The sequence below is a fragment of the Lycorma delicatula genome, chromosome 2 (genome assembly GCF_047948215.1).
Source record: "Lycorma delicatula isolate Av1 chromosome 2, ASM4794821v1, whole genome shotgun sequence".
NCBI lineage: Eukaryota > Metazoa > Arthropoda > Insecta > Hemiptera > Fulgoridae > Lycorma > Lycorma delicatula.
Genome location: NC_134456.1, coordinates 15488465 through 15514237, shown reverse-complemented (window position 1 = coordinate 15514237; position 25773 = coordinate 15488465). Strand labels below are relative to the sequence as shown.

Sequence of the window (25773 nt, the reverse complement as noted above, 5' to 3'; positions counted from 1 at the left end):
GAATAAGCATGTGACCTTCACCTGCAAGATAATTTTAAATCTATAATAATATACCGTGTAATATCCAATAAGTGCTTTAATATACTTTACCCCCATCTACACTCAGTAATTAAAATTCCTTATTTGCAAAGCTACTTCTACATAGGCGTAGATATGACTAATTTTTCCCATTATCTCCCATCTAACTGATTGTTAACTTCCTCCTCTTCTTCCATAATTTCTTTCTCCAACTTGATCTTACATATACTATTAAAATTTGGACACCCTCCCAGAAAACTTATAATGGTACTTATTAACTCTCAAATTGCCATAAAGAGCACAACCATGACCATTCTTCTCTTCCATAATTCAGATATTAGTTCTGATATTCATTTGATAAATATCAAACTAATTTTATTCCTTCTAGACCTAGGTTTAAATACTCCCTATCTGTATCCGTATTCACTGACATATCTTCTGTGAAAACTGAACTCAATAGCTTTTCACATACCCTCCTCTTTATTCTTCTCTCTTGTATCAACTATCTCACACTCATTACCATTAATGTCAATAAATCAATAATCATTTAGCTCATTTATGCAAAATTTTTAGCTTAGAAGCAAATGAAATCAGATCATCCACATTTAACATAATATTAATATTTATATCATCCTGTTACTCCCATCCCCTGTATACTTATTAATATCATTTATAAGCAATAAAAACAGTAATAGTAAGCAAGCGATTATCAAACATCTCCGTTTCAGACCACTTATCATTTTTTTTTTTTTTAATTGTTATCATATTACCCCAAACCCTAGCTATAGTATCTCCATACAATTCTACAACACAGATAAAATAGTTAGACAACCCCAAGTCATAATGTTTGTAAAAAGTCACATTTCTATTGATTTTTTTAAATGCAACTCAGATCTACAGAAAAACCTTTTTATTCCATCCCTTAATTTTTATTTTTGAATATTATATAAATTAAATATAATGTCATTAGTCAAGTGCCCTTTCTAAATCCAGCCTATAGGCTGGATTATTTCGTATAGGAAATAATGGAATTAAGCACGCAATGCATATTACCTTTACTTATGTGATTTTTCTCAACAATACTTCCGGAAATAATCTTTCTAATGCAGAAATATTTCAATAATTTTTCACATCACAACACATTACCTTATTTTACGTATTGGGAATATCCTGGACCTTTTAAAATTCTTAAGCACTACTCCTATTACAGGTCTATTTACCACATCATATACCTACCACCTCACCACTACGTATTAAGCAGGCCGCAATCACATTTGGGGCAAGAATACGATAAGCCCCAGGATTTGAAGATAGATGGTATTTTGTGCAAAATGCTATTTTGTTTCTCTATATAGTTATATATTATGTACATTCTAACAAATGTGCATCAAATTATATTATTGCTCCAAAGACATTTCAGCTGTTTTTGATGAAGAACATAACAAGCCGCTTCCAAAGATAGCAGAGAGTAGGAACAACCAGTTGTGTATTAGGAGAAAATTATTTTCTTTAAATACTTTGTCCAGCAATAATTGTGATGATTCCTCTTCAGATATTGATAATACTGATGAAGATAAAGACTGTTAACCTTCAAACCATAATTCATCATCTACAGAAGAGGTGAGTTGAATACAGAATAATTTGTGGCTAGACATACTATTGCTACAAAAGTTTTAACAATTATTAGCAGCAAAACTATTAACATTTTCTCATTACTGAGTGTTAATTCAGTAATTCAATTTAAAATTTCATTTAATGGACTGAAATTGTACATTTTATAACCTCTTATGCATTAAGTGTGGCAGGTCATACTCGTACCACTTAATTGTACTTATATTTGTATGGGTAAATGCTACTTCCAACTTAGTAAGGCAATTAATTTTAGGAAATGGATATTAATAATAGTAAAGTTTATTTTCGACAAGTTTATTTTCATCTTGTCAATGCGGCGATGAACTTTTGAGTTCAAAATGCCACAAAGAGGACAAAGTGTATTTTTCCTACTCATTGTCTTACTGTTGCATCAACTAAGTTTTAGTAATTTAGATTAGAGACTATCTCATTTTTATATTATTTTTAATTGGAAATGATCTTACTTTCAGGAAGACATAGAAAATAATGGAAAAATGAACTGCACATCAAGACTTCCAAAAATAACTCCTGAAAAGAAGCCTCAGCATTGATGGAGAAAAAGGAGCCCTTCTTTGCATTTGAAGAATACTAGCCTAGCAAGTGATGAAGGAATGAAGGACGGGAGTATTTTAGTGCTATTTCACAGGAAAAGGTGACTGGGTGTATTCTTGGTCCTGCATGTACCTTCAGGAAAAATGCAGATCTAAAATTGCTGGCAGAGAAGAAGAGATTTTTAATGGGTTCTGGAATCTTGGTTCTTTCAATTTGAAAAATGCATACTTAATTGGCTGCATTAAAATACAGTCTAAAAAAAGATCATATCCTAAAAAAACTAAAAAGAGTTTCTTCAAGGAAATTTCTGCATCATATGTAAATAAATAAATGGTGAGGAAGTTAAAATTTTCAAAACTGAATATTAAAGTATACATGGCCTTCAAAATTCAAGAGGCAGATTAAATGCCTTGTTTCTGACATCGAAAAGGGAGCAACCACTCCTAAAAAACCAGACAACCAAAGCTAGCACAACAACAGGCCTAATAAAATTAGTGGTAGCAGACTTACAGTCCATTAGGGACCACATAAAACAGCATATCTAAATACTAGAATCACTATAGTCAGTCAATTAATGATGGAAAACATTACTTTGGTTGTGATTTGTCAATATCGCGTTTGTATGAAGAGTATTATTTATTATTTACCGTGGTGCATAGAAAATAATATTCATCATCTGGTTAGCCAGGATACATACAGAAGAATTTTCTGCATGGAATTTAATATAGGATTTTCAATGCCAAAGTCTAATACTTGCAAAATATGTGATGAATGCACCGTTAAAATACAAGCATTGCACTTGGAGGGTAAATTTGAAGATGTCAAAGCGATAGAAAATAAGCTAAAATACCCTCAGGCCCAGGTCAAGGCAATACAAGATCTTCTTAAAACTAAACCTGAAAAGAAAGACCCAAGAACACTGGTCATTAGCTTTGACCTTCAGCAAGCTTTACCAGTTCCAAAATTAACGTGTGGACCAGCTTTTTATTGTAGAAAAATATGTTTCTATAACTTCGGGTTGCATGATTGTACCAACAGCAAAGGACACATGTTTTTGTGGGGAGAAGAAACTGGACATAGGGGTAGTGATGAGATGTGCAGTGCTCTAATCAAGTTCATAACCACTAAACCAGAAATAGAAAATCTTGTAGTTTTCTGTGATAACTGTCCAGGACAGAATAAAAACTGGGCTATGACAGCCTTTTGGATGCAGTACGTTAGAGAGAAAACCCTTACTGGGATAACACCTTTTTAATACCAGGACATACACACTTGCCATCTGATTGAGATTTTGCATTAATAGAAAAATGCCAAAAGAAAATTGAACATATCTATGTTCCTAGCATGTGGATGGATGTAGTAAGAAAATTTAATAAGAAAAACATATTCAGTGTCAAAATGATGACACAAAATGATATTTTAAATGTAAGTAATTTCTTACAAAATGTGACCAAGGCCAAAAAACTTAGTGTGGGGCACCGGTTGATTTTGCATCAGCTGTAGCATTTTGTTTTACTACCAAGAACCCAGCAAGTTTCTTTATTAAACATAAAATAAATGGAAACTTCAAAGAAGTGAATTTTATCAGAGTTGGCAGATATAACACTTGAACCAAATATAATCACCATAACCAGATATAATCACTTAAACCAAAGTACTAGGCTCCACTAAAAATAAGTGAAAAGAAATTTCAAGATGTGAAATCTCTCCTACCATACATTCCACCGATTTACTACGATTATTTTAATACAATTGTACCAAACAAAGACGTGGACATTGACAATGAATCTGAACTAATTTAGTAAAAATATCTTATGAATTTTAATAATTTCATATTTCTGATGTTCATGGTTTTAAATTGTACAAAATAAAATGATGAAGTTGTTTAATTTTTGAAAAAGAACACGCTATTGTTATATCACCTTGCATCCCCTCCAAATAAGTTAGGATTTCTTTTTAAGCAAAAATTTGACAACTCACAAAATGTGTGACTTTTTGATTAAAAAACATTTTTATTCAAATAACAATGAAATTAAAATGCAAATAAAATGACTCATTTGAAACATAATTTACCAGTAATATATGATGTATGACTATTTAAAATATCACATAACAATTGTAGAGTTTTTCAAAAGTTAGAAACTGCCCTACTAAAAAATTCACATCATGTGACTTATCACATTCTTTCCCCTTCAGTTAATTTACTAGGTCTTAAGACTTAATTAAAGTAGCACACCCATTTCTCTGATTGCAAGGTAGCTGAAACCCTTAAGTGTTACTTTTGAAAATGATAAACTCGCAAAATGCCTTCAAATTCTTTTTGGTATTACTTTTTTCCCCTATTTTCCAATAAATGTTTGGCTTCTTTTCGTCAAACAACCTTTTAATCCTAGAATACTAATGTTATTTCCTAATATTTTGATACCAAGTATATGTAAATTTGATGTGTATATGTTTAGTTGCTAATTTTAACATATCTGAGTGATTTTTTTTTCTTTTATTAATAAAATATTTTCTTTACATAAACACCTATTTTCATCATATATTTTTACTTTTAGAAATTGCAAGAATTAAAAAAAACAAAGAATAATGATAACAAATAAAAATCTCAAACGTGTATTTATTTGAGTAAATAATTCTAATACAAATGATTATTTACAAAGTAAAACAAAGATTATTTAAAAGTAGATTAATTACAGATAAAATAATTATATTTACAAGGGATATCTCTAAAGTAAAGACTGATGTGAAATTTCTCTCCTTAAAGTTGCCAAACCTTTGTTATTCATGGCCACGCTGGTAATGGCCATTGTTGTCTGTAAGTTGTTGTGTTGTAGTATCTTTGATTACATTGTGAGTTATTACATTATATAATGAATAGGAAAATCGATGTTGCTGCCGACTGTGAAAAACAGTCATACGTTTTTAAACCATCAAGCTGGCTGAAATTCATAGGTAGTTGGTTGCTGTGTATGATGATAATGTAATGAATGAAAGAAAAATCTGAAAATGGTGTGAAAGGTTTAGAAATAACAGAATTAATGTGCATGATGAAGAACATTCAGGGAGACCCTTGATAATCACCGAGAACTTGTTGAAACTCATCGATGATGAAATCAGAAAAGACTGGCAATGCACGGCTTACACACACATATACACATAGCTTAATTTAAAACATTTATCATTGTATTTAAATATAATATTTTTTTGTTTATTTAATTCAGTGATTCTAACTAAAGTGCGTACACATACCGTATAGTATTTCATTTGCACAGGTGTGGTGGTGCTAGTGACCACTTTAAATACTTTTTTACACTTTAAATATTATTCATTTTTTTAATTCTACTGGATACCTGTAACATCACAACATAGCAGCCGACTCCAAGAGCTGTGTGTCAGTGCTACACTGGTACTCCTTACAGTGAAAGGAGGTACTAATGACATATTTATTATACCCATTCAGCCACTAGTTTATTTAGAGCATTTTTTGGGGTGAGAGAGCAATTTGGGAAAAACGTTTTTGGAAATATTATTTTTTAATTGTTAACAAATACGCCTAAGAAAAATAAGACCTTAATTAGGCAAAATTTTGAAATATTGCTTCTACAGCCTCACCCCTTGACCTTTTAGTTGAAGATTTAATGGCATCAATGTCCCATATGTGGAAGTAATCTGACCAAGTTTGGTCAAAATTGATCGAGTCATTCTAGACAGTGTAAGGTAATTTAGGGTGCGACACCTAACACTGAATACACACACGTACATACGAACATTTAGAAAATTTCCATCTGGTTTTTTGGGTTCCGTAGGTGTCAAAAGATCTGATGAAAACTGCATATGCCCAAACTGGACCGATTCCAATACTTTCCCTTCTAAAGCTACAGCACCAGGCAAGAAAGTTAAAAAAAATAGGCGATCTTGTTTTTCTACCGCAGTTCATATTCATGCACATTCGGTCAAAAGTGTCTACTGCTCCTTTTGTTTTATTACATGGATGAATAGTAAGGCTTTTTTCACATAGCACATACTGTACTCCCTTGTTTGTTGTATAATTTTCTCTCTTTTCCAAATTTCTTTGTTAGATAATCATTAAATTTCATTCAATATGTCATCTGTAAAAAACAAATTGAAACATTCTGCAGAATTTGCACGAATGTTTTTTGTTGGACCTGATCTGATGTGTACAATGTGTTTACCTGCAATTTTTTCAGTGTTAGGGACAACTTGTATTTTCCAGTAGCGACCACTTTTTTCAAACAAATTTTCTGACTCAAGAACAATTACATTACTATTATCTTCAAATATATTTTGTGTTTGTGGAACTGAAACTACTAAAGAGTCAGTTTTTTGTTACTTCTTCCTTCCAACAATTTCAATAGATTGAATTTTTAAGACACACCTGGTACTGGAAAAACAGTTAATTTCATCTTCAGATGGAAAAAATGTTTAGTCTGTTTCGCTATCGTCAGAATCCCACAGACGGTTGGTTATCTTCTAAACAATCACCACTCATCATTAGCCAGTTCCGCAAGAATTTGTATGGGATTTCCATGCAAGTTTTCCATATCCTTTTAAAAAGAATACAGATTATTTTAGTCAGTGTAATCAATAATGTACATAAAAATTAATATTTTATTATGTACTTTATGCAAAAATTAGTAGAACTATCTTCTTAATATTGCTTAATACTAATTACACATAAAACTTATGCGTGAATTTTTTTTATAAATACTAATGATATGTAAAATAAACATGCTTCCCAAAATAAAATTGCTTCCATTCACCCTATACTTTTCCTGAAACCAAATCGGTCTTCTCCTAACACTTCTTCCACTCTCCTCTCAATTCTTCTGTATAGAATTCTAGTTTAAACTTCTTTAACTTAATTCTCTCAACATCTCCCAAGAAAGTGAAATTCAAGCAAACAATGTCAGCCCTGAAAATCATGTGCACTGTGTTTTGTGATAGACAAGGGCCATTGGTTGTTGATTTTTTGCCTTGGGATGAAGTGATAAATAATGAGTCATATTTTGAGACTGATTAAACTGAGTCATGCAATCCAAAACAGAAGGAACGGAATGGAAAGATGGCGGGAGATTTTATTAACTTCCTGCAAATCGCAGAACACGGACAAATGTCCCTTGCTGATGTCATTCGTTGTATCGGGTGGGTCATTATTTATTTAGTGGCAGTTATATAGATTGTTGTGTTTTTATTTACGGATGGAATTGTTGTTTGTGTTCTGGTCCTTTAGACCGGGGCTGATCACGGGAGACTAGGTGCATATAAGCTTTGTTCTCCCTGCGTGATTCCACTTCATTCCCTTGAAGTCCTTTCAGTGCTAGCACCTTCCGGCCTAACAGGAATATGCCTTTCGGGGCCCTAGTGTTTGGAGGAAGCAATCCGTTCCTCTCTCCAAAGGGAGTCACATGTACGGATCGGTACAAAATTGTAAGTTTTGGAAAGGATGTTGGGTGTTTGGTGAGGTGAAGTTACAGGACTTTCTTCCCTCTGGCTGTCATGCTGCTACATCTCAGCTGAGCTCGGTCAGCCGAACTCCAGCCCGTGTCGGTGGGCCTCTTATCATTCGTTGTTCTTTTCTTCTTAAGCCTGCCTTTCCATAAACCAGCTGTAAATAAATTACAGACCATAAACCTTGTATTGTCCTGTGGCCCTGAAGTGGGCATCATGGGCAGGCCACTTCTCTCTTCTGGCTGACGACTGCTGGGCTTTTCTACCTCATTCGTTGCTCTCATTTGTCTTCTTGAGGTGAAAAAAGAAGTTTGGATCTTAGAGTATTATTTACATCATGTTCACAAGTGTTGGGGAGTAGCAGTCGCCTTTTGTTAACACTTTCGTGAAATTAGAAGCTGAAATGAAGACTGTTCTTTGAAAAATCTTTAATTTTAAAATCATCCAGACATATGTTTATCCTGGAAGGGTTTGGGGGGATTGCGAGGCTGCCATCAATGTTCTAATCACATGAAATAGACACAAATAGAAAAAGCACATCCTCAAGTTGGAGGAGGGATTTGTAATCCCCCCCTCTCGCACATAGCTTCAAATCAAATTGATTTCCCACCATACAGTACTAAGCCAGTGACTACCACTTGTTCCTGCATTTAAAGCAGCACCTTGGTGGTCTGTGCCTTGGTAACAGTGACAGCAACATCAAGAACAACAGCCATTCAGCGATGGTTAACTTTTCAGGCAGCAGATTTCTATGAAGCTGGATTGCAGAAGCTAATCACACTATATTATAAGTGCCTAAATCTAGGTCGGGATTATGTAGAATTGTAGGTTAAGATCCAGGCTTTCAGGTTAAATTGAAGGATAAATTCTTTCAATAAAATTTGCTTGTTTATTGTATCAAAGCGGTTCTTGTAAAAAAACATACTTCATTTCTATTACCTCAACAAATTAATAGTAAATGCAAAAATGGAAAAATCTGATTAGTTCAAAATTATAGGTTAATTTATGTGTGGAAGATCATTCTGCCTACTGAAATTTTCATTGCTGTATGATTTAACCGACATAAATTTCTTCAAATGTCTACTATACCCTTACTTTTCATCAGAACTTTTTCTTATAAAAAAATTAGCTTGTTAAGGTTCTGATAAATAACATTTCAATGGAATATGTTGATTTTCAGGGGAAAAAATTATATCAGAACCATGACCATTGTTTTATAATTTCCTTGCGTTTATAATTTTTTTTTTGTAGAATTTGTTTTACATTGATGTCTTCAGACAGTCATATTACAGAATGATTTGTTTTTTTCTATTTTTAGTGTTAAAAGAATTCTAATTGGATCAAGATAGTTTGAAATACCATTTCATCTTATATTATTTTATCAAAATTTAATTTATAGGTAATTTAAAAAAAAACATACTATAAACATGTAAAGACTTAGAGATTTATAAAAGATATATATATAAATATATAAATAATTAAATAAAATATAAAACATATATGTATATATTATTATATTGTATGTTTATGTATTGTATTGTGTGTGGAAGCTGACAATGAACAGGAAACAGGTTTTTTGACAAAGATAAAGAAAGCTATTTTCGGATGAATAGCTTCAATTTATTTCATTAAAAGTTTTTTTTAATTATAGATAATTTGTTTATCTACATATTATGATGTAAGATACTGAAATAATTTTAAATTAAAATGAACAAAATTGTTTATTCAGAAATATTCTGACAACAGCCTGCAGTTGTTTGTTCATCTTTTCTTTGTGACCTCAGTTTATGTGTTGTAAATCTTGTTGTATAGAGTTTGGTCAAAAAATGTTATATACAGTTATGTCCTTCGTTATTAACCCTTTGGAAGCCATCGATTATAAACTGTTATCCTTTGTATAATTCTCTATTAACACTGTCAGTTGTATTTGAATATGGTAATCGCAGTAGACTGGTATCTATTTATCTCCCTCCATTTCTTCTAGTTTTGTCTTAAAATAATTAAAAAATTTAACTTCAATATAAAACAAAACTTTTCTAATATGTAAAATGTAAGAATAAATATAATAATAGAACTGGTAGAGTTTAGCACATATGTCAACAATCTTCTTTTTCTTCACCTGATTGTCTCCTTTATTTGACTGAGAAAAGTTTTGAATGTTAATTGTTTTGCTCTCTCCAAGGAAAAAGAATTTGAAGGGTTCAGTATTCTGAAAAGTAATGAAGTTTCATCGGTTTAAATAATACTACATAGAACTCGGCTAAATTGTACTAGTTAATTTTTTATTTAAAGTCTGTTTTTCCATGAGAATCAGCAATGAACATTTTATAACTGTAAACTTTTAAAATTACAAACTAAACCAAATTTTTAATGAATACATTATTTTTAATATTTTACTTCCAACATTTCAAAAACTTATAGTTTTAAATAAGATTGTATTAAATAATTACTGTTTTATTTATTATTAACTGTTTTTCTTGGAATTGTCAAGTGATTAGTATGTAACGCCTGTTTGAAACAGACTTCTTTGATTTCGTGCAGTAATTTTGTTGTGATTGTCTGTGTTATAGATTATAAGAATAGTTTAATCATTTTATACAAATTGTAACAATTTCCTTTGCATATTAGGAAATAGTTCTGTATTTAATGATTTTACAAACTTAATTTAGTGTAATTGTTTACCTACAGGATAAATATTGATATATTTGTGGAGTTTTATGTTTTTCTAAATTGTAGAAGCACAAGCTTCTAGTTTATGTGATGAATTTAATCATGTTAAAATTTTTCAAAATATTTAGCAAGATTGGTTTTTAATCAAATTATTTTATTGGTTTTAGATTAAAAAAAATAAAAATATGAGGATGATTAAACACTACATAATTTCTGATAACCTGAAAAATAAAACAATAAAATCACTGGTAATAAATCTTATTCGTTATGTTCTTCAGTACATCAAGAAGCATATGGCTGTCTTAAAAAAAAAGTATAATCTCGTTATGCCATCCATTCTGTTAAATGTTTGTAAAGCAGCAGTTGATGAACCTGGCTCATTTCTTAAATTAATTATGATACAATCGAGACTATTGATGATTACATTGTGTTTACAGCATTGATGTTATAAGTGACATTGCTGTTAGAAATTTGGATTGACCCTACCAAAACAAAAAAATAATAACTACAATATCTTTTAACCACAAAGGAATTTCACATATAGAATTTATGAAAACTGAAACTAGTTTAAAATGAGTAGATGAGAATATGTGTGTTTATGAAACATATTAAGTGCTGAAGAAATTTTGGAAACCAACCCAGAACCAATAACATGGGATATTCATGAACGATGCGTTCAGTTTTACAACACATTATCTGCTCTGGATGCTGTGACTGTCAACTCTTTACTCTGGTGAATACTTGGAAGCCAGCATATAAGTGAAGTTAATTGGTGGTGTGAAAAGTACCTGAAAATGACAAAGATATGGAGAAATAAATGGTTCATGTAGGTAACTTGTGTGTATAGTTTACCGTGAAGTAGATCAATTCACTGATTAACCGTGCATTTGTTATATGCATTATAAAGAAAATTATTTTTTAACATGCTTCTGATATTTTTCATTCTATATGTTTTCCAAAATAAAGATTTTTATTTTTAAATAACAGTTCATTTAAATTAAAATAAGTTTAAAATAAATAAACTTAACACATTAACATAAATTTGAACCATTAAATTTATTAATATTTAGAGTAGATAAATGAAATCTAAGTTAGTAGTGGTAGCCTCAAAGTTTTTGTGGTCCTTGAAGTTCGGACTTTTGACAACCAAAATAACTTGCATATGAAAAGATTGAAAAAAATGTTTGTTTACATGTTGATTTTTTTTTTAATACAAAAAAACCTATTGTAAATAATTTCCCCTCCAATTTTTGTGCAATTTTTTATGCAAAAATAAATTACATTTTTCTTCTTAAGTGTTGTTGAATATTATACCTTTCAAAGGCCATCATCTCATTTAGTTTCCTATGTGTACCAGAAACATTAGCCGGTCAATTGGCTGTGGTACTTGTTATTTCATATTTTAATATTAATGTATGTATTTTATATGCAATTTTTATATTAAAAATGCAACATGTCAGTTTTGTTATGCATTTTTTCAGGTAGCAAGGTTTGTGTGGAGGAACCACAAGATTTACTAAACAGCGTAAGATCGGCACTGTGCACTGGCATTACTAACAGTGAAGTTATTGGGAAAAAAGTTGCAGACGATTTAGAAGAACAACCTTCTGATACTAAACGAGGACAAATGTCTTAAAATCATAATTTTATGATGTTTGCCTTTTTTGTCTTTACTTTTTGTTATCTTTTGTTGGCATCTTCCTCCTTGTAACCATATAGTAGAGATATCTTGTTAATATTTAAAATTAGGTATGCAAATCTGTATTCTGAAAATGTCTTGTAGTACAGTGTATATTTTTATTTATCCTTTTGTTTATTATTGTATTCAGCTAATAAAGTTATTTTTAAATTATCAAATGACTTGTTTAGTGAAATGGAAAAAAAGATTTATCTGAAAATATTGGATTATTAACTAATAAGTTTTTTAGTATCACTAGCATACTATCGCTAAGTATATAATTTCATTTAATATTATAAATGAAATGAATAGTTTAAGATGTTTTTATTACTCATGATTTTGGAAAAATTTGCCTATTATTGATGTAAAGTTATACTTTATATATTATTTTTTGTTGTAGATGATCTGTAAAATTTTACTGCTACATCGTAGCATTTAATGTTACTGTAAGATACGGTTATTTGTTTGGTTGCAGTTGATGTAATCTATTATAAGTAATTAAATATTGAATTTGTTACAGATAAGTCTCACATGTTTTGTTTATTCTTATCCTTTACTGCCATATGTATATCTTTTTTTAAATTACTCAGTCTGAAAGGAAATTCAAGTTGGGAAAATTGAGAAAGTTTTGATATCAAATATGCAGATTCTAATTGAGGAGCTTTTGTAGAAAACAATACCTTTTTTTATATTGGGTAGTTTTTTTTTTATTATTAATAGTCACAAAAATAAGGAATTTATTTTACAAGTCTTTGTAACGGTACAACTTTAAACTATTTTTTACTGAAATGTCCATTTTTACAGAAGTCCATTTTCTGCAATGTAGGAAATCAAGAAAAACATTCAGATTACAATATTAAAAAAAAAAAATGATCATCATATCTATTATTAAAAGATCTCTAACCTGTCCTAAAGTTTATAATATACAAGAAAAAGAAGTAAAAAAACTTTTAAAAAAAATTACAGAAACTGTTAAAACCTAACAAAATGAAACACAGTAGTATTGTAAAAGAATCTTCAAAAGAAAGTTAGAAAATTTATTCTTAGAAATGAATACTTTATTTACATAAATCTTGATAAAAATCATGATTTTTTTCATCCGTGTAATCCAGCATTGATAGATATTTTCATTAATAATTTTATTTTATGTATTTAATGCCGGAAGTTTATCTTAACTGGCAATATGTCTATAACTTTTTTTTTTTTTAATACAGATTGTATTGTCCAGTCTTCTAATTCATTGAATACCTTGTTAAACTTTTAGGAAGTTGCCCTTTAGAAACATGTATCCACAATATTTTGGTGATTTGAAATTTTAAATTTATATGAGAATCAGCAACAACTCCAAAAAAGTCTTCTTTTTTTCTTTAAAAAGGTGAATTTATTTTAGTTGATCTCACAACTTCTTGTACTTCATTGGATATCACACTTAGTTTCCTTTTCTCTATGAGACCAAAGTCTCTATCACATGATAACTGATCAGACGTGAGAAAATTTATGTCGATGCTTTTAAAGTACCCTTTAGTTACTAAATAGATAACAGCCATCACTAGCATTCAATTCTTTATTTTGCCTGACACAGCTGTCACTCTGCCTCAAGCTTTTTCTTCACAGAAAATTGTGATTGAAAAAAGTATAAAAAAATATCATTGCCTTCACTACCAGAAATTCCCTCATGCCACATACACATATAAGTAATTCCCAGAGACGCCAACATAGATGCATAAGTTGTAGTAAGAAAGTTGGCGCATGTAAAACATGTTGCTGTCAGTCAATGTAGGGAAAAATAATACCTGCTGCAAGTCCGTTGAAATACAGCAAACATCACTTTGCAGTAACTGTGATTCATTCATACTTCTGTTCATCAGATCTAAGACTTTTGTAGCCTTTCTTTGATGTAAAGTTAGTCGAGATCTAAGGGTAAACTGTTCAGCAACTATTTACTCCCTTTATTTTTGTAGTGTATCTGTCACAGACTACATGCATCTGTTTTTGAGATTCCAAATGACAGCTTACAGTAGCGCTTCTTAAATGCATGTTGATCTTTAAATGCACAGTACATCCTATAATAATTTCAATCAGTACTAAGACACTGTTTTGTGCTTTTACTTTTTCCATAGTGGCTTTCCTGTCGAGGGAACCTATCAATATGCTCATAAACAAGTTTACAGTCTTCTTTAGTGAATTTAAGTATATGTTTGTGAGAGTTAAGATTTTTTCCTCTGTTATCATTGTATGAAGTATTCCCAATTTTCTTTTTATGATTAAGTGTTTGCAATTTACTCCTTTGTTGAGGCTGAAAATTTCTTTAAATGATTTTGTACAATGTCCAGAACCTGTAGGAACAGTATAAGTTATTGTCGATTGCCGCTTACTTTCGCTTGGATCATTGTATGTACCATGTCTCTGCTAGAAACTGGGGTATGATTTCAGTACGATTCATCAAATAAGTACCTTGGTGTTCATCTGATAATTTGTATAGTTCCAGAAATAGCATTTCCTTCACTTCCTTTGACAGTTCTTTACATTTGTATTTACACTTACAAGCGACCTGAAAATTAAAAAAAATTAACCTGTGATAATGTGGATTATTTTACATAAATATGTAAGTAAATGCAAAATTAAAGAATAAACTTTTTACATTTTATTTTTTAATTTAATTTAAGGTAACTGCAAAGATCAAACAATAAAATTAAATTATTTGCTAATAAGTAGCATATTAAGTAGTATGTAATAGTAAACAGGAATGTGTATAATACATTTTAGGTTAACAAAGAAATGTACTTACTTCAGCAGGAGGTGCTGCTTTTCTTGGTTTCTGTTTACTCTTTGCAGTTGAATAAGGCTTTCCCTGTAATTTACATTTTTATTAATAGATGATTTTTTTTCTTACAGTAATATTTTTTTTTTCCATTCTATTTCAGTAACCAAAACAACTCACTTTACGCTAACTAGTCAAAAGTACTCCACACTAAACCTCAATGGCTACTCGGCAGTTATACTATCTCCAGAAATTCAACTGGAGTTGTACACGCTGTTCTCTAGCACTTTCTGCTTAAAGTACAAGATATTTTGGCACACATTCAATTTTCTAATGAACTGCCATCATTACGTAGAATAATTTCAGTGAAAAAACAACAAATTTTTTTTTGCACATACTGTTTTTCACAATCCTCAATTTTTGCCATATAACTATCAGTTGTATGGTTTTCCAGTTACCTCTTTTGGTTTGAAAACTACTTACTGTTGTATTGTAAAATACATTTGAGATGTTTTATCAATCCGACATTTGTTACTGACCTTAGCGCATCTGTATCAACATAAAATTTTGATTTTATAATTTTACTGCCATCGCTTTCATTAACAAACTCTATTTTCTGTTGCTGAATTTGTAAGCGCATCTTTAGAGTAATTTTTAGAATTATGCTTCACACAAACTATAATTGCCATGTTGAATTGCTAATTTTTTTTTACATTAGCTGCAATTAATCATGGAAAAATTACTGAAAACTTGGAGTAAAAATGTACCAGCAGAATGGTAGTAGAATACAGGAAGCATATCTCTTGTTGCGTTCTTGATTAAATAAGTTCAGCTTCACTTTTTATATAATTTTATATAGGCTTTTCATAGATTAGTTCTTCATATTCCTTATGGTCTTATTCTTTCACTTATAAAGACAAAGCCCCCCCCCCCCCCCCATTATTCTTGTGATGAAAAAAAATACTGATTTCATGATTTATAATTTTTAATTTCTTATTGCAGTGAAATTTATTAATGAATTTAATCTTCACCAAATTAACGGTAACATAAACTGAGAGAGTAAATTCTACTATTACCTTTCACTTTAGTAACGTTTATAATGGAAGTGGCTTGGTATACAGTCAAGCATTTTATTTTAAGTTATTTCTCTGTAATCATATACCGGGTAGCAATCTCCTTTTAATTTCAAATAAACAGAGGTTTTTAGTTTTATCTGTACATTTATGTATTGCTACAAATACCTCATCGGCATAAACATGTTGATGTGCAACAAAAAATGTTTTTGCCATACCATGGATATCAGTTTACATGCCTTCTCTAATTCAAACAAAACTTTAAAATGTGATAGTTGTGGAAAACATTGGTAAATTTCCCCCTTGTTTTAAAATGAGTATGGTTGCTCTTTTAATACAGCAAACAATGAGGGCAACAAACCAATTATTATACCATTTTTATGATTATACTGAGAGTAGTAATGACTTTTTTTGTATATCAGCATTGTTGTGAATCTTAAAAGAAAATGATTTCTTTCATCGATGATACTTTAAGTAAAAGCTATTGTGAATTTGACAGTTACTACAACTGCGGTTATTTTTAAAATCCTTTATGATGAAATATGTTTTGGAAAAATAGCCACAGAAACTAGTAATTATTTTTTAATATTAAAAAAAACTGGTTTTATAGTAACTAAAGAATGATTGTTGAAAATTAAATTTCAACTTTTTTTTGATAGTACTATTAGAAATTAACTGCTGATAGCATAAAAATTATGTGGTCGGTATGATATTTTCTTTATAATTTTAATGTAAACAAAACTCTAACCGTGTTGAGATTCTCTGAAATTTGTACCGTTTTCCATTTGTACAATACTGGTTAATGATTAAAATATATGCATCATCACGAAAGGTAATAAATACATGATAGAATGGATTCCTAAAAAGTAATCATTACTTATAAATATTTTAAGTTGCAAGAAACATAATATTAATGATGTTACAAGTTACATAAGGATTATTTTTGTATTGATTCCTTTGATATAAATTAATTTTTATATAAAATCAGGGACTGACATAGAAGATGCTGTTTTTTTAAAATAGGAGTTTGTTTCCCAGGGAACATAAAAGATCTTTAAAAATGTTAGATTAGTCTCCTACATATTCTCATTCAATTTGATATATGTTTAGTAATCTCTAATACTCTGCTTCAAAGATGAATTATTCATCACACCGTTAAACAGATCCTTTTAGATTTATAACTGTGTGATGTTCAGAAGAACAGATTTAGAAATAGATTTATAAACGTGTGATTTATAACTGAGGATCAGTGAGAAGTATGTGTTAAGTAAAATTACAAGTAAACAACTAAACAAAATGAAATAATTAAAAACAATTAACAGTAATTTTTTATATGCTTATAATTTTTAAAAATTGTTTAGTCCAGACCCATTTTATGCTACACTGAGAAGATGTGTGGATTATTAGCATATGCAAAACATAAACCATGTTTTATTGAGTCATATTACCATTTTTTTCAAGCCAGAGAGCACCGCAGCTCGATTTTGAGTTTCTTAATAACATTGAACAGAATTTAATAATTCTGTTCAATAAGTACAAAAAGTCTAGATTAATTCAAATAATATATCAATCTAGCAAATTGATATGACATGAAAACCCAAGCCCTTTTAAAAACCTTTGCTACTCCTAATTAATTTATGTTTTCCTTAGAAGAGAAGTTTTTAAAATATTAGTAAGAACTTAATATAATAAAATATAACCCAGCAGCTAAAATGTTAAAGGAGAACATATACATAATTTTTTCTTGCATAAAACTATTCTGTAATAAAAAAACAAATAAAAATTTACACATTCTTATTGATTTACGAAGAGAAATTATTTTATTTAAAAAAATTAAATTTTCAACAATTGACTCAAACAAAAGAATATTGAATAAATTAAAATAAACAAAATATGCAATTTTGACAGATTTTTATTTAGACAACTAAATTTTCAAAAAGTGTTTTTAATTAGTGTTCGTAATAGTTTGACATCAAACACACTTGTAAATTTTGTTCAGTAATTCTCCAAGTTAACACCAATTTTCATGCTCTATAAAATAATAAACAAATTTTTATACTGTTTATCATAAAATTAAAATATCTTAAAAGTTAATAATATATAATACATAAGGAAACACTGTATGGGCACCGAGTAACTCAGCAGAGCAAGTGTGTGTGTATGCAATTGTTTTTATTAGTTTTCTTTCAACAAAGCTACCATAAGTTACACAAATGTTTTATATTAAAATTGAACTATGAAAAAATTTTCATTAACTATTAATTTCATTTTTCAACTATGAAAAAGTTCTGATCTTAGCATGAACACAATTGTAACAGTGTAGTATATAGGTGCATAAAAAGTAGGAGGAGGCAGCTTCCCTATTTCTTGTTTTTTAACTCGTTTATCAAGAATTCAGTTTGGAAATTTATAATATTCTTGGGTGTAAATAATTGAGAGTGTGTGTTTAAGTATGGAGTATAACATGGCTTATTTAACAATGGCTTTAATTAGTTTTATTAAAATTGTGATAGTATTTGAACAGCACTTTGTTATATAAGTATAACAATAAAAGAGTCTACCAAAAAAAATCACCTGATTCAAAACCGTACACCTCTGCAGATTGTACAGTAGGAGGGATATTTACCAGAAGATAATATTTTTTACACATTCAGTGCTGATGACCCCACAGTGGCCTCATAGAGAGGGAATTGCTTCATGCACATGATCCCACCTATGCGTCAAGAGCTTTTTTTTATTATATAAGTCATTCTTTTATTCTCTACCACTCTTTTTCAGCAACCGGTAAGGGTTTTGTTATTGTGTATTAGCATGGAGAAAGGATTATTGAGTTTGGTTGTGTAGTTCGTTGTTTCTTTTTTGTTGTGTTATACTTGTACTTGTACAGTTTTGTTCATACAGATCATTTTTTACAACTTCTTGTAGATTTGTTTTACAGAAAATCATATTACTGTTTTTTTTTTAAATTCTATTCATTGTATTTTTATTAATTTATTTTTAAAATGTATTTAGTAATTTTTTTTTTTTTTTTTAATTTTTTGAAAATAAAACTAAAGATTTACTTTTTTTAATACTGGAATTTTATCATAGTAAATTGTAATAAAGCCTTGTTTATTTATAAAATTACTCAATCAGATTTGTTATAATTTTATGAAAGTTTGACTGATTTTGATGTAAATTTGTTTGAGCCCTAATTCATAACTATAAAAATTTGGTAAATTCTGCAAAGTGTAGTACCATATAACTTCATCTTTACAAGCATTTTAAATGCAAGCTACTTGTGACAAAGTTTATTATTTAGTATAATTTTTATCAGTTAATTTTAATTTTAATTTTTGTGAATAGTAATTTCAAAAGAAGTGTGTTCAAATAGAAGTTATCTTCTCATAACTAATGTCACAAGCCTGTGATGATTCTGTTTTTTATTTTTTGATAATTGATTCTTATGTATTTTTTAGCATTTTTTCCATCACATCAGGATTTTTTGCAAATTTAAAATTTGTAAAAAGTTGAAAAATTGCGAAAATGTGATACAATAAAATAGATACAAAACATTTTTTTCATAATAAATAAATATAATATATTCACTTTTTTGGTTTATACTTTGCATTCTTGTAGCTAAACAGCTGGTGGTCTGAAGAGGTGGGCAGGGGGCTATTTTGTGGCAATGAAAATTGCCACAAAATAAGCCTAATTTCTATTGTAGTGCATTTTTTAATTAATTTCTATGAAGTACGTCATGCCTTTGGAAACCACCCACCCATAATTGGCAGGTCAATGTTTCTTTGGACGGCTTATCATCTGGTTCGCGCTTTTACTTCTATGCTTCTATGCTGATAGAGTTCATCTTGGTGTAACGTCCAGCAGTAGTCTGCCATCATAATAGTAGCCCATTTTCCTTGATACCTCCTTTCCATTTCTTTCATGTCCTGATGAAATCTCTCGCTCATCTCTTTGATAACGGCATCAAGATTTTCAGGAAAATAGTTCACATGTGAATTTAGGAAATGAACCTTAAAGCGCATGGAACAGCCTTAAATTTTGTACTTCTGCAGCGTAATGTGAACAATTGATTTGAAATTTGAATCTTCTTATTGTCCAGAAACTTGGTTACTACATCTTTAAAGACTTCCCAGGCTTCTTTTTCTGCAACTTCCATTTGTTTCTCAAAATTAAAATCCTTGAGAAGTTTTCTAATGTCAGGACCCTCTTTTAGTTTGGCAGTTAATAAGACTGAAAATTTGTCACAGATGTATTTAAAACATTTACCACCTTTTGGTAAGGCTTTGACAAATTGCTTCATCTAGCCTAATTTAATATGCAGAGGTGGAAGGAAAACTTTATTCAGGTATATGAGAGCTTTTTAGAGCATATGTTTGGTTCCAGGTTCTAATGAAGCTCTTTTGACCAATCTTTCCTTATCCAATGATTTTATCTCTCTCTGCTATACCATTCATACAAAAAACAAGGAAACTATGTATCCTTGCTGTCCTATGAGTGTAGATATTATTTTGAGATTGCCACACATATCCACGTATGATTTTTGTACTTAATCGAGAACGAATTCCAAATTATCATAACCATCTTTTAAAAGGACAGAATGTCCGACAGCTATTGATGGATATGTATTCCCACTGTGAAGAACAACTTTGAGGCTTCTTTTGGACGAATCTGTGAACAGTCTCCAATCAGTCCTTTCGTATGGAATGTTAAATCGAGTCAAAAGTCTACGTACATCAGTGCAAAAGACTAATTCTCCTTCTTTGGAAAAATATGGAAGAATACCCTTTTCTCCGTACCTGAAGCAGGAGAATGAGGTGCCAGCTGCTAGAAAGTTCTCTTTAAATCTCGAACCAAGCAATTCTGAATTTTCTTTGGTCAGATTTAAATGTCGAACCAAATTGTTTATTTCAAAATGTGACTAAAGCTCTGGTGTACAGCTATCTCTGGGTTCATACTCCTTGATGTAATCTTCATTTAAATCACTTGTGGAACTGTCTATTTCAGATAAATTTTCTGGTGAAATTGGTACTGGTACGTCTGGACTATGAGGAATCTAGTGTAAAGCAGATGGCATATTTGGATAGATGATTCTTTTTTTATTTTTCAAATTGAAACCGTGAACACTAATGGAACAAATGTAACAATCATTGGTGTGATTCCATTTCTGTCGCACCACTATTGGTACTCCAAATCTGAACTCTTCCTGCTCACTCTTTGACCTCCGTCTAAGGACTTCCACCATGTGTAGCAAACATAGTGGGGATGCCCAAGTTTTGTCTAGATCTCCTATTTTCACTCTGAAATACGTGAGCTACACTTGTCTAACAAAAATTGTTTTTTTGCCTTTCCACCATTAACTCACCACAAATGTAACAAAAAAAATGTGCAGAATTTTTGCATCCTCTTGAAGCAATTTTGAAAATGGAAAGTTTGCTTTATGGCCTGAAAATATATTTCCACCAACAAAAGTGCGTTTGATCACAGACTGAAAAAAACTCGATTTACGCACGCTGATGGTTGAAACAGCACTCGCTGATAGTAGCTGCACAGCCCATGAGTGGTGAGCTGCCTATAAACATGTTAAATTTTGTCACAGCCTGTCGGCCAAGCTCTCCCGCCACCTTATCACCTTTAACCCAAATCCCCCCACACCCTGTTCTTCAGACCATTCAACTGTTTAGCTGTAAGAATGCATAGTATAAGCCAAAAAAGTGAATATATTATATTAATTTACTATAAAAAAGAAGTTTTATGTCTATTTTATAGTATCACATTTTTTGTAAATTTTGATATTTGTGAAAAATCCTGACATTATGGAAAAAAGTGAAGGTTATTTTCGGATTCAGCACTAAAAAATACATAGGAATGAACTATCAAAATTTAAAAAACATTCCACAACCCAAATTTTAATTTTGTAGGCTTGTAAGCTACATTCTAAAAGATGAAAATTAATTAAAATTTATGTTTTTTTTTTACTATTTTTATAATCTTTATTGCAAATCAAAAAACTATTATTTAGAAAAGAAAGAATTTCAATGTAAATATGTAGAATTTTTTTATTTTAGAAATTATTCCATAATTTCAGTAAATTATAACCTAAAAAGACTAACCTATGCAATATTGCTCTGTTAGAATATTAAACCATTGAATAATATCCAAGAACAAATAGAAAAATATTTGCCAAGAAGCAATGTAATGGGTGGGTTACACAACTGCAGGTGTCATTTGCATGCTGCTTGCTGATGACGCACAGTGAGGTCATTGCATGTTATCAAGGTTCTGATAATCTTGGACTAAAAAAAAAACTAGTTTATATACTAATATAATTTATTTTTTTTTTAAATCAGTGCAGCAGATAAGTAAAGAAAAAATTCAGCAGTGAATGTGTTAAGGAAACACAGTAACAAAGTATTCCTATCTTGAAATGCGGTAGGACTGATTTTTTTCCACAACTAAATGAAGACACTGATGAAATCATTTTTCAGCAAGATGGGGACCTTCCCTGTCAGCTTCTAAATGAAACAAAACATTCCCTTGATGTTGAATAGTGTGTATAAAAGCCCAAGATTTGGCATTACATTTTTAGCCTCCAAGGTACCCAGACATTACATCCTGTACTTTTTTTGTGGGGATGTGTGAAAAAAAGTGTTTGTGTTCTGTAATTACCTTCTGATTTGGATGAGCTGAAAACCAGGATCACAGCTGCAGTAACTTCTGTAACAGAAAACTGTCTGCAACGCATGTACAAGAATTCAGCTATTGTCTTGATGTCATATCAAGACAATATGCCGTATGTATCATCCATGCGACAAATGGAGGGCATACAGAACACTTATAACTTGGTAAGTGAAATTTTAAATATTTTTGAGTAGTATGTAATTTGTCTTATAAATGTAACACATTTTTATTATGGAATATATATATATATATATATATGTTTGAAATATATATAATTCTTTTTTTTTTATAAATAGTGTATTTTAATGAGGAAACAACCAGTAAAGATTATTGCTTTCCCCCAAAATAAAAATTGTTACTGTGCACATTAACTAACAGTTATTTAAATTTGAGAAACAAAAGAAAATAACTCCCATAAGTTAAAAAAAATCCAAGCAATGGGAGAGAGGAAGTAAAGAACATCATAAAGGGATTGTAGAGAGACTTCTACCAAATACATAATAAGATGAGTGCAAAATAATGCTATAAGTTTATTATATCTTAATTTGAAGCTATATTCCTTAACTGACATCTTTGTCAGTGTTTGCAGTTACTTTTGTGATCATATTCCTCTGACAGCAGAAGAAATAGAAATAAATTGAACAAAGTTAAAAAGGCAAAGAAAATAACTAAACGGAATCTGGAAAAAATAACAATTGGTTTCATTAAAACAACCATGATTCCATTCTCCAAAAAAACATATTGCGGTAAAGTACAGGGTGTCTGGGCTAAAGGTATCCAAAAGTAATAGCTTATATTAAGAAAACCAGTTAATATAATTTATTTTTTTTTAATAAACAATGCACTCACCAAGTTTTAATGTAGGTTAGTCAAGTTCAATGTGTGCACCTTTAGTAGCTCAGCATTCATCTAGATGATAATCTAACTTTTACCAGGTGTGTTTAGGAGCATCTGTGGTCCTAAAAGAGCTTCAATAGTCCTCTTTTAAATTATCCAAATCTCTGATTTTCTTTGGCACACACAACTTTTATTAAATCCCCAAGTAAAAAAGTCCAAAGGAGTGATATCTGGATACTAAAATTGGCTCATAATTAAACAACAACATATCAAGATAATTAGGATTGTTCTCGCCATGGTGCATTACCTCTGCAACAAAGTAATATAATAGGTGACAATCATTTGTTTTTAATGTGATGAAGGATTTGTAACTTGTACGTTCACAAATGGAGCCGCTTATGAGCATTGGAACAAGGAATTTGCAGTTTATAAATAGTCCACCTAATTGACTTCCCAGAAGTGATAGTGAATGCATTGCACATGCAAACCACAGTTTTGTCACTAACTGAAACTTTTGGATGATTTCCAGTCTGTGAGACCAACTACCAGTTTCTTAAAATCATATCCCACTGTTGAATAGACTTGGATGTAGGAAGATTGATTTCCATTCAGTTTGTACATGCTGTTGAACAGGTGAAACTGATTGAAACTCTACTTACACACTGAACCTTCTGTTGTGGGGTCCACATCTCGACTGACTACAATTGCATTGTGAGTCGGCTTGCCTATGCATGTATATTCTGATGACCTTGATAGTATGTAGAACAAATCTTGGAGGTATTTTCTGTCGATTGAGCCTACGATTAAAATTTATGATGACTGGTTTTCTAAATATAGGCCATTACTTTTGGATACCTTTAGCCTGGACAGTTGTTTAAGATTCCAGCACAATTAGTTTAACTTCAGATTCAAAAAAGATTCTTCTGTGAATTCTGAACATGTTTGAGTAAAAAGTATAGGAAATTGTTACTGAAAACAATTTGGATTTAGTAAAGAAGGAATGCAATTAGCCTAGAATGAATTATTAGTTTGGTGAGAGGTAAAGGAATAAGTATATTCTGTATAACACAGATTCATCATTTGACCGTGTTGAATGGAACATAAACTTATGAGAATTCTCCAAGAAGCCAAAGAGTAAATCGAGAAGGTAGGATAAGATTAGACTGAGGAATTGTACGTGAATTAGAAAACAGCTATGAACATATAGGATGCTCAAACCAAGTGGTTTGACCTAGAGGAGGAGTAAGGCAAGGTTACTGCCTACCAACAATTGTTGAAGATATGGTAAAAATTATCTAGATAGAAGCAGTGTTGCAAGTAGGAGAATACATTTTTTGTGGTTCACACATGACTCTTGATTCTTTAGGTAAAGCATTTGACATGATTTTTAGGTAAAGCACTGGACATTCAACAGATGATTTCAAAATTAGCAGAACTTGACATAAAATGGGTATTAGGAAAACTAAAGTAACGAGGTAGGAGAAAATAAGCCAGCGAATGTCTGCACTAAAAAAAAGAATTGAACAAATAAAACAATATAGGTACTATGTTAACATAAGATTGCAAACATGGAAAAAATATAAAAACAATAACAGCACGGTAAGGAAACATTTAAGAGGAAGAAACGTAAACTCCATCTTACTTTACATAGCAAGAGAGTGTTGTACTTCTGTATGGATGTGAATCATGTAGGATCTCAGTACCTAGGTATTAAAATTTTTCGTGGCTCGATCAGGATATTGAGGGACAAATAATTTAAAATATTTATACAATTACCATTTATTAGTTAAAGAACATAAATAGAAGACAAATCAATTATAACAATAATGGCAACAGCAAACAATAATAATAAACGGTGATTACAAAACAGAATTTTAAGTAATTGTCAAGATTTATTTACAGGTAGATAAATATAATTCAGTCAAAAACATTAGCATGACCATTAACACTTTTAACTATAGTACAATAAATAAGACAAGTATAAAGTTCTTTTACTGCAAATATCTTTGCTGTTAAAGAAATTTATTACATTATCTCTTTCACTTACTAACAGTAACTCAGTGAACCATTTCATGTTTTCATGTACCTTCCACACTGGAAGTACTTGTAACATCACCTTAATCATGTCGAACTTAATTCACACTAGAAATTCATTCCTTCACTCTCCTCACAGAATATTCTCGCAGAACTGATTTCGCTTAGACTGATTGTCATCTGATCTTTCCCGGAGTATTTATACTACTATCTTTACCTGCAGGACCAGACCCAACTTGAAGTGTGAGGGTGTTGTCTACCCTCACACTTTCCCATGAAATTCCAAACCTGGGTCCGGTAACTTCTCATTGAACAACATCTGTTTAGGTGTATCGTGGACAGTATTACAAAGGGCGATTGTTAAA

At 30.6% G+C, this 25773-nt stretch overlaps 1 protein-coding gene across 5 annotated transcripts in view; it reads left to right on the top strand.

Annotated features, from left to right (window-relative positions):
* The window catches only part of LOC142320492 (uncharacterized), a 143158-nt gene that overhangs the window by 98053 nt on the left and 19332 nt on the right, over positions 1–25773 (top strand). For 3 of the 5 annotated variants that reach the window (XM_075358349.1, XM_075358346.1, XM_075358347.1), the window contains one exon: positions 11826–12546. The exons of 1 other annotated variant lie outside the window; for it this stretch is intronic. In XM_075358349.1, coding sequence (XP_075214464.1) covers positions 11826–11980 — 155 coding nt within the window. In that variant the 3' untranslated portion in view covers positions 11981–12546. Of the gene's footprint in view, positions 1–2120; positions 2536–11825; positions 12547–25773 lie in introns of those variants that run through there. One more of the 5 variants, XR_012755405.1, reaches the window with a different exon arrangement.